The sequence below is a fragment of the Bactrocera latifrons genome, unplaced genomic scaffold (genome assembly GCF_001853355.1).
Source record: "Bactrocera latifrons isolate USDA-ARS-PBARC rearing strain unplaced genomic scaffold, ASM185335v1 scaffold_33, whole genome shotgun sequence".
Classification (NCBI taxonomy): domain Eukaryota; kingdom Metazoa; phylum Arthropoda; class Insecta; order Diptera; family Tephritidae; genus Bactrocera; species Bactrocera latifrons.
This window is the reverse complement of record NW_017536963.1, coordinates 860,682-871,405: the sequence shown is the minus strand read 5'-3', so window position 1 is coordinate 871,405 and position 10,724 is coordinate 860,682. Positions and strand designations below refer to the sequence as shown.

Below are 10,724 nucleotides of genomic sequence, written 5' to 3'. Positions count from 1 at the left end.
TTCAACGTACGGTAGTAGAAGCGTCTGGATTTCCTTAGCTCCGCTTCGGATTCGGAATTCGCTTTGTCAAGTATATTGAACTTTTCTAACACCTCCAGCGACTCATAGTTAAGTATATGTCCAGTCAAGCCGACCATACGAAACTTTGGGTACATAGAGAAATAATCGAAGCCTGCCTTTCCATTGCGGCTGACAAATCTGAGAAGCTGTGGAATTGTAATGCTTTTTCGTCTTCATCGGCAAGGAAGGCTAATAGTAAGCGATTTTTAATGCACTGAACGCTGGTGAAAAAACAACACCATTAAATTCTGCCAGCCGTTATCATATTGATTAAGGTTTCAGTGCTGAGTGTATATATGACTAGCAAGTCGGCTGAAAAGTATAAACGAAATATGTTAAAAGTTTTCACGTCGAATTTCTTCTAAGTGTTTTCTGAYCATAATTTTAAAAACCCATGATATTTTCAGTGAATTTTATTTAAGTATTTCGTWTTCTTCGCATTCGTGTGCTTCCTCCGCAGCTTTGAAAAATACAGTTATCGAACGTATTGTTGATTTGCTGTTTGCTTTTGCGTGATGCACGGCGTATGAGTGACCTGCAATTTGCCGTCCATTTCTTTTAAGCCACTCATTTGCACAGCATCGTACAAAAGTGAGGGGAATATGTACATATACGAACCCAGATCTTAGATATTATTTGGCATCGTCGCCACTGGTGGCTGAATCATCAGCTTCGCCCAAGCTGAATTTTTTATCACTGGCGTTGCAATTCTGTTTTGCGGAAGGAGAACACATATGTGTTAAGCTAATCTACATACTAACAATGTATTAAAAAATTTCAGCAATACTAAAAAAGCAAACAGCGGAAGAAATATTATTCACATATGTATATTATATTKTACTCACGAAGACGACTTTTAAGTTAGCAAGCGAGGATTGATTTTAGTTTTAAAACTGAGTAGATATAAATTAGCACCATAGAAAAGAAGAAAAGAGACTAATATGGGTTCCCAATTTCTATAATACAACTGCTATTAGTTCTTTCAGGCATATATGGGCACATAGTAGATGTATTTTAATTACCTTTAATAATTTTTATTGAGAGAACATTTCAGTGAGGAGATTATTTCTCGATTTGGRCCAGGCGATTGGACACCACGATCGTGTGTTATCGACTTTTTCATGTTGAGATATGTAAGGTCTACAGTTTATGCGGATAATCCCGCTTCGAYTGAGACCGTGGTGACCCAATAAATTTTAAATGTCTGTGGTTTTTCGTTAACAAGTAGAGAAACTTGAAATTGTTCACCCTTAATAAATGTTTGGAATGACGAGACGAGTCGAAATCTGGTTGACGTTTTGTGCGTCCATGAAAACGATAACATAAGGTAAAATTGAAATATATTAATAAAACGTGGTCAGAAATATGTGTTTGACACGCAAAGATGGTGTGTATTGTAGATGGACAAAATCGTACCATTGCCACGCCCACAAAACGCGGTTAACCAAAAATATATAAAGTGCTATAACTGAACTCCAAATTGAGACAAACAATTGTAATTTGGTGCAGGGGTTTGCAGTGGAGAGGGGCAACTCTGCTTTGAAGTTATTGAAATATTTAAAAAAATGGGCGTATCCGCGCCCTCCATTAAGTTTTATGTACATATGCTACAAACCATCAATCAAGCTTACTTATGATAAATCTTCTTTTGCAAATTGGGTTACAACACAGTATTCTTTATCGAAAATATCGACCAATTTGTGAGATATATTATTGAAAAAGTACTGTGTTTTATGCCTATACACCACACAGCATTTTTGGGTCACCCGAGACCCGAGATTATTACACTCTGCACACTGAGACAGGCATTTTATAACCTAAAAGAAAACTACTGAGGCCTTCAATTTCCGATGAAGGTTACATACAACTGTCTGGATAATTACTTTTGGTTGCATTTCAATAATTCCAAGAAATAATTGCACTTAGTATCCACTTGACAACAATTTCACCACGATATTAATAAATACGAAAATTTTAATGACTTTCACTTAACCTAGGACACATTGACATCATTTCCCTACCAATTTCATTATACATTGTGCAAAAATGTAGAGTTCTACACTTGTTTTCCTTGCATACAATGGATTGCGTGTGAGGCAAAGGAGCAAAACATTAACACGGCAGCTTTGTGTGTGCTGTGCGCTCAGACCAGCAATTCTCGAGCATAATTACAAAGCTGTCTCTTATACACATCTAGATGTGTATAAGAGACAGAGGTTATACTGGCCGGCTATCACGCCATATACAGGCCTGCTGATTCTTAATAATGCCAGATAGCCGTTCAGTTTAATTTTAAGTCCATTCCTTTGAATTCGGAAACTCCTAGATACCTCAGTCGAATTCTAGATAGTGCTGGACAAAGCCACATGAGGTGTTACAACAAGAAGCAAGCCAGTTTTCCCAAGGATCTCTTGCACATGATCTTGGCGAGCCTGCATGTACTTTCGTGAATTTCTTTGTATATCGTACTCTGATGCTAAGTTGGATAATATCTTCTACGAATGTTAACGAGTAACGGTTAATTAATTACGAATTTGATCCAATATTAGTTTGTCAAAAAAGTCTTGCGGTATTTTCGCTTGTTGGCGCTGAGAGCGCGTAGTTCTAGTCTAGGCCTGTCGTCGAAAATTGCGATAAAATCGCTGAATTGGTCGAAAGAGACCGGCATAGTAGCAGCCGTAGCAGCGGTCAAGAGCTGAGCATGCGTCATCAAAAAAACTGTTATGAACAATTGAAAATTCAATAAAAATATCGCAAGAAATACCGTAAGACTTTTTTGACAACCTATTATAACATCTTTGACTGTTCAAGACTGAGTTTCTAGTTTTAGGCAACAACCCTATACAGCGAATTTGTTGGAATCATTATAAGCCACCTCAGCAAAATTGTTGTCGATCAAAAGGGTATCATATGATAAATCACGTAATCAACTGAAAACTGTTTCAATTGCTGAAATCAGATCTTTGTGACCCCTAGGGCCGAATACCAAGGGCGGGCTGTGAAGTGCTCCACATATCTACAGAAAAGGCGGGTTGATCGACSCTGCCTTGCATTTTATAGTACTGTAGCTGGAAGAACCCTTAAGATTTTATGGTGGGTACCTAYTTTATTATCGAGGGGTCCCCAACAATATACATAAGACTGAAAGCGATTATTAGCTTTGATAAGTTTCTTGCTGAAGCAAAGTTCACGAAAATCATCTGTAGTCTCTTTTGCGACAGAACAGTTGTAGTGGAGAGAGACAGTCCACCGAAACTTGGAGAAGTAAATAGGGATATCTTACAAGGAGGCATATTGTCCCATTTGCTCTGGATTAATTAGTGAACGTTCTGATGAAGAAACTTGAAAAACGCGGTCACCAGATGGTTGCCTAACGTTGTATATCTTCATGCAAAAGGAAAATTTTACATTTTACGATCTCACCCCAGGTCTCATTTCGACAGATAATCAATTATAAGTACTGAAGCAGATTTGTTTACTAGGAGATTTTACTCTCTCCTTGTTGGAATTCTCTATTCTTCAACCGGTGGACAGGATGGAGTAAATGAGATTTATTCTGGATAGGGAGCTTTTACAGAAACTAAACATCAAGGAAAGAATGCTGAAGGCATCTGTAGCCTTTTACTACTGTAGAGGAGCAACTCAATGCCACTGTTGTTGTTGTTGTAACGGCAGAATTCTCCCGAGTTGAAAGTCCTTGGCCGGATAAAAATCCGGGTCCGCTCCGGTTTTCGTAGACCCAACTGTCAATGCCACTCTACACGTTGCCCTTATAGACATACATATGTATATGGTAGGTAAATTTCTGCGCATGTTGCCATTATTATTATGGGTATGTAAGGAGGTCCTGGCAGTGACACATTGAAATTCTGCATTTCATTAATTGAATTTTTACAACCTTCGCGTCGCAGATCCTTCCCCTGACAAAGGTAAAAGTTAAGAAGGTGGAGTCGTCTGTCCGAAGCTCTTCATCGACTATAGTTTCAGGCTACCAGATCATTTTAGCGTTTTTCATCGGACTTTATTGCCATCAAGGTAGTAGTAGATGTACTGTTTCAAAATGCTCTTTCCCTTAGAGAGGTGTGCATTCACTCCAATATAAAGTGGCTAGAYCGTCTTTGCACACCGCCTGTTGACTAGTTCAAAACTAGTCAATGAGTGCATAACCGCGTTAGCAATGGCCAGCAGCTTGCGCGAAATCGCCAGAAACTGCAAAACTGTTGAGCTTGCCGGGAAGGCTACCCTTATTTCATCTGATTGGAAGCGAGTCGGATTTTAGAATTTTCTTGYGTTCTAACACCAYACMTRTGGACCTTCAGTGAGCTCGGACAGCATTGGTCARCAACYAGAACTTCAGCGACTGCATATCTCTTCTGAAGCAAAGTGAATCATAAGACATCCCTTAAATTACTTGCTGTTAGCAAAGTTAACCTTGCCGCAATAAAAGGTGTTCTGATTGGACGCTGTCCAATAGGTTCACATATGCTGTGCCTAAATATTTGTTAGACAATCTTTGGCAAAGCTATATAGAGAAAGGCAAGGTGAAATCATCATATTATGCCTTCTGCCTTTTGCCATATTGAGATTGAAATATCACGATATACTCACCTGCACGAAGKGATTGGGATTGATATAAACTAAATATTGATGAATAATTAAATACCTTGCACTTTATTTAAAACTTCCGGGTACTTTTTTGTCACAAATATCTGTTGATACTTTAATGGCTGCCACTTCTGCTTAAAAGATATCGCAGTGTCCGTCTGAAACAATAATTGATTGAGAGCTCCCGATAGAAGACCTTCCTCTTGAGTTGAGTAAGTGGCAAGATAAATTACTAAAATTATATAAAAATAATTTATTGAAAAAAAAAGTAAACAAATAAAGTGCAGCTGTAGTTTTTAAATTAAAAAGGTGGTTGTTTTGTATACTATAAGTAAACGCAACATAAATACCTGAAATAGTCTAAACTTTTTACCCAAAATTAATTACACGAAACAGTGTTTATGTTTTGTTGCTTCAAGTCAATTATTTTTATTTTATCAAAAATTTATAAAAAAATTACGCATATCTTTTTAGTTAATATTTGTTAAATTTGAATAACAACTAGTGCGCCTTTAAACTACAATAAATATATATTTTTTAGTAAAAGTTGTAAATATTTTTTTCATATTTTTTTTTTTATATTTCGATTTTAACCGCAATAACTGCCTGTTTACGTATACACACCTACATAGGTACGTTTGTATATCCGCAATCAAATATATGTACCAACACACACATACTCTTTGTAGAATTTCAGGATATGCTCTTGAAAGACACCGCTAGTCATTGCCGGTGACTTTAACGCATGGGCGGTTGAGTGTGCGGGTGAATGATCACAAGCGCGAGGGGCACAGCCCTACTATCATCACTTGCAAATCTTGATCCCTCCTCCTCCTGACTCCTTCACAACGGATACAAGCCAACCTTTATCAAAGGAAGAGCGTCACTGCATATTGACCTCAACTTCGTAAGCTCGTCGATAGCAACCCGAACCTCATGGAGAGTTTCGAAGTGTATACACAGAGTAATCATCAAGCTATAATTTTTGATATSAATATACAGAATAATCAAAACTCTGGTATTTCGCACCCCAAAGCGGAATAAGACGCTGGAAAATAAAAGTCTGTGATACAGAARGTAAAAAGCCAAGTAAAAGAGGATTTACAAGGGAGCACTCGGAACCAGATACAATACATAGCAAAATCACTAGTAACGGTAGCCGATGCCACGATGCCACGAAGAAAAGAAACAAAGCTCCACTATACTGGTGGTCTGCTACTTATCTTCGAGGTAGAAAACGACCCTTGGTGAAAAGCCTACTGAATCGAAATGCAGAAAATAGGTAGATCAAGAAGCTCACCCGCAATTTTACGTAAGATGGTTCGTAGCTTATTTCCAATTCTTCAAACTAACCTAGATGAAATCGCTGAAGTGTCCCACGAAGAAATACAACATGTGGTGAAAAGAATCAAGACAGGCAAATCACCCGGCCTAGACGGAATACCCAATTTCGTAATTAAGCATATCATCCAAAGAAAGCCAACATTGTTCCAAAACGCATACACTAGCTGCTTGAAGGAAGGGATCTTGCCYAAATGKTGGAAGCGTCAACGSCTYGTTCTTCTCCCCAAAGGTTATAAGCCTCCAGAAGAACCTTCGTCATATCGGATCTTATGTATGCTTGATACGGCGGGAAAAGTTTTTGAGACAATTATCTGCAAGCGACTCGAGAAAKATACGGAAGRAGACTCTGGGTTGAATCCCAGTGGATGCGGTAAATGAGGTTACCAAAATAGTGGGAAAAGCATTGGAAGGGAGTAGATGGCGCTGGGGYAACAAASAATACTGTATTGTAGATATTAAAAACGCCTTCAACTCAGCGAGCTGGACTCTAATTATTAGAGTTCTGACAGAGTCAAATTAATATACGARACAGTATGTGGACCTGAAACATATGAATACTGGTGGACTGTGTCCGCTTCCAAAAGTAAAGGCAAATACTTTCCGATAAACTAGGAAAGCCCTTACYCATACGTTCCAGGGAYGTAGTAAATTYTATGCTARCTTCTCATCTAGCATGGARTATTRTACGTGGGATARTAGCGTATATTATGCAAAGGCTGCGAGAAGATGAAATCGCTGTAAGACCGAGAGTGCAGTGCCGAGAAGCTGCAAACCTATGACAAAATAAGAACTTACATATAAAAGAGCTGTTATATACTTAAACAATACCTACCCTRCAAAGGAAAGCCTATAGGTATTCTCGCAGGGAAATACACGTCAAAAAAAGCACCCCGCTTTACCACATATGCTCTTTATGCGAATCGGCAATAATTGTTGGTACGGCCCAACAATATCGTCTGAAGGTTTACATCCACCTTTGGCGTATCCATATAAAAAAAAAAAAAAAAAAGCACACACTCTTTGCCATTTACTTGTACACCAACACCAGCACGCACACATACACAGACTCGCCCAAGCTTTGCTTTTTTTTGCTTGTTTTTGATGATGATGTTGTTAATTTGCTTCCGTGATTTATTTTTTTTATTATATAATTATATACGACGTTCCTTAGCGCTCTTCAAAGAAATTTCGTCCAAACAACGTTTCACGCTGGCCTCCTTCCGCCACTTTACTGCAAATTACAGTCATCGGACGCGTTGTTGATTTGCTGTTTGGTTTTGCGTGATCCACGGCGTATGAGTGACCTGCAATTTGTAGCATATACTTTATTAGCCTTTCATCAGCACCACACCCTCCAAAGCTAAGGCTGTGGAAACTGGTAAATGTAGAGCAAAACTAATAGTAGTTATACATACTGACCTAGATCTGGGCTTTAGTTTGGCATCGCCGCTGCTGGTGGCTGGATGAACAGCTTCGACCAGGTTGGACTTTTTATCACAGAAAACGGAAGGACTGGCATTACGATTCTTGTCTGCGAWAGAAAATATATAAGCATTGAGTTAATTTATATAATGCTTATTTAATAAAAATGTACARCAATAATACAAAAATTACAGTTTTCCAAAGTGGARGCAATTGAAATATTACACAGGACGACTCCTCTTCACCTGTCAGGTGAAGACTACATAGTTTGAGAATTATAGTTCTAAGACTGAGGAATATTAGAAGACAGAAAATAGCAGAAGAATTTGTAGATTCTATCATACAAGAATTATTAAACCAGAAATTTTTACTTTACATGTTGAAYACTTTTTATTTGATTGATTGATTTTTTGCTTTAGTTAATTAAGGAATAAATATTGCATTTATCACAAGAAGTGGATGTGGTTTATATGGGAGGTATATCCATAGACGGTAAAATTGGTGACGCCGACGTGATTTCTCCGAAATGCGTCAACCTAACCCCAATTGTATCTACGTATCACTATACATAAAACGACAATAACTCTTGGGTTTTCAGGCGTTCGCCATAAAATCAACCAAATCAACGGGTAGCAGAGACACAGCAACAGCGGCGAGACGACCTGTTGCTGCAAAATTCATCCTCAACTGATGACGCTCACCACGTGCTTTTCACAGCTGCCGACCTCCATGTCAGACAACAGACCACCTGGCGCAAACATCAATTTCAAAGAGGTACAAGRACACTTCAATAATCACTATCCTTACTGCAACGTCCAGCCCAATAAAGATGCACACATAATGGCAGTCACACCAATCAAACTCACTGAAATCTTGCACCAGAGCAACAGGAAGCTTATTCGCAGTAAATGGTTTCTGCTGCTACCTGATATCGTATGCAGAATCCTCTAGGTCTTCTGCTGCTACCTGATATCGTATGCAGAATCCTCTAGGTCGTCCAGACTAAGAGCACCCTTGACCAGTTGCCAAGTCATGTCAACCAGCAGCCAAGCTCTCCAGCTCATATCCACGTGGTCGCAAACAGTGGTTTTCATTCCCTGTCGAGCACAGGATAAGCAACCTGGAGAGGGTCACTGAGACTCTGACAGCAAAACAAAGCAAAAGCAACGACAGACGTCCGCGATCACGATCGCTAACTCCAGGATTATCAGGCTCTTGTTTTTATCACAGCAGATTCGGTGAGAACACCAATAGATGCCTTCAACCCTAGACTAGAGGCRCCTAGAAGCCTATTACCGACCAGGGAAACTAGCGAGGCTGTCGTCATCAGTCAAAGCGATTGACGACGTCAGTCATCATTTTCCATCCAGCAAGGCATACCTACTGCATATATATGACAGATCTTCACACCAGAGATTCTTCGTTTTCTCTGACTCAGTGGTCTCTGTAGCACAACGATCTTTTGTCAAGCAAAAACTGGAATTATACCTCAGTACTTAAACTCCGCGCAACAAACTCAACCAGCTTCAACGTAGACGGCCATAAACAAGTTACTTTTCAACCTGCTTCTAGAACTCTTTGAGTTTTTTCGTTAACTCCAACACGCGAAATTCCTTTTAATCAATTTTTTCACAASAGCAAAAGTGGTTTTACTCAAATCKGTAWAATTTCCAAACTAATGATCCAACAATTGTCAAATTTATATACGCATCTTTTGAAACTTAGGCCTATCTAAAAATAATATGAATTTCACTCTACAAGCGCCATCTATRTGTCAGGTTGGGGACTTTGTGCAACACTCAATGAGTATTGCATTCAATAACAACTCAAGGTGAAATTTCGAACCAGTGTTAAGAAAATGAAAACCAAAAGAGATACAACTATCATCTCCTTTTGCATTAAATATCAATGTGCTAAATCATGCTAAGCTTTTTAAATGGCATTTGAGGAACAAAGCCATTTGACAATTTAATTTTGCATTTAAACTGCTATTTGGCTTGCTAMAATCCACAGGCTGCAAAATGAAATTAGATTTGAAAATGTTCGAATGACCAAAGTGTCTCGACATATTTGCATCTATGCAAAAATCAGAGGCTAGCAAGAATCAATAGATGTATGTGCAGACAAAACCAGGCCAAGCGAAAAGTCACACATACATGCAAATGCACATCTATTATCTAATGTGTGTTAGAAATGCAACTYTGTCATGCAAAATTACTAAAAATAGCCACAGAACTAGTTCGAGGCAATAARAACTTTTGTCAATTACTTGTGCACGATTGTGAAAGATTATCAGACAACAACAATAATAGCGAGAGCTATTAACACAGTTCAGTAGCTGCCATGCTAATACCAATAGGCCAATAAAACCCCAGAACTACAATTGAATGCAGCGAAGAAGGGGAAGAGACAGAGAAAAAGTTTCGAAACGATGCCATGCAGGAATCGGATGAGATGCAGAAGTGCAAAAAATAAGAGTAAAGAAGTGACCGAAGAGTGCTGACAGTGCTGAGAGAACTAAAAGGTCTGAGAGGGTTGAGCGGGCTGAGCGTATGCGAGTCTGCAGCGAAACTTATTGAATCCCAATAAGAACGAGGTTAAAGGGCAATTATAGTTCGACATAATTGTTCGATATAGCCATTATATCAATCCGCTTGAATCATGCGTTTCAATCTCATTTTATAGCTCGGACAACTCGTGTATTTTTTCGTTAAAATTGCTGTTGCTTAGAAATGCGAGCAATTATTTTATTGATATTTATATTTATAATTACTAACGAATTTATAGCAAAATGTGAAWCTGCAGATAAATATGCACACATTTCTGCTTAAATTGTTGTTTTTGTTTTATTTGAAACTTAAAATATCAAATTTTGTTTMCGTCAACAATTYGCGAAAACCATTAAAATTTGWTTTCATTCAGCAAGTTTGTAATTGCTTGAAGTTGTGTATTCCGAAATGACGGTAAAACAGAACGTATAACTCAACCCAAAAACCAATTCGCCCAAGCGATGAACTTTTCGCTTCAATTGACAAATAGCTGAAAATATTTCGAATTTATAAACTCATATTTGGACAATTATTATGCAATTGCATATTGTTTTTGGCATTTCACGTTATTGTCCTGCCAACATACCCTGTAAGAAAAGCTTTACAAAGCAGACTTGACTTCGAGACTGTTACTAGATCCAGCAAGTAGATTTTTGCATTTTTTTTCTCTCAAAAAAGTTTTTGCACAAAAAAAATATTAACCTTTAGATATCTTGAGTATGATATTAGTTGAATAAGTCTAAT

At 38.3% G+C, this 10,724-nt stretch overlaps 1 protein-coding gene across 1 annotated transcript in view; it reads right to left on the bottom strand.

Moving 5' to 3' along the window:
• Positions 1 to 7,158: 7,158 nt before the first annotated feature.
• LOC108971198 (GTP-binding protein Di-Ras2-like) overlaps positions 7,159 to 10,724 on the bottom strand; it is a 58,875-nt gene continuing 55,309 nt past the window's right edge. Inside the window, exons 5-6 of the mRNA XM_018937086.1 lie at positions 7,429 to 7,540; positions 7,159 to 7,313 (exon numbers count right to left, since the gene is read on the bottom strand). Of these exons, the coding sequence (XP_018792631.1) occupies positions 7,238 to 7,313; positions 7,429 to 7,540 (188 nt within the window). The 3' untranslated portion in view covers positions 7,159 to 7,237. The remainder of the gene's footprint in view (positions 7,314 to 7,428; positions 7,541 to 10,724) is intronic.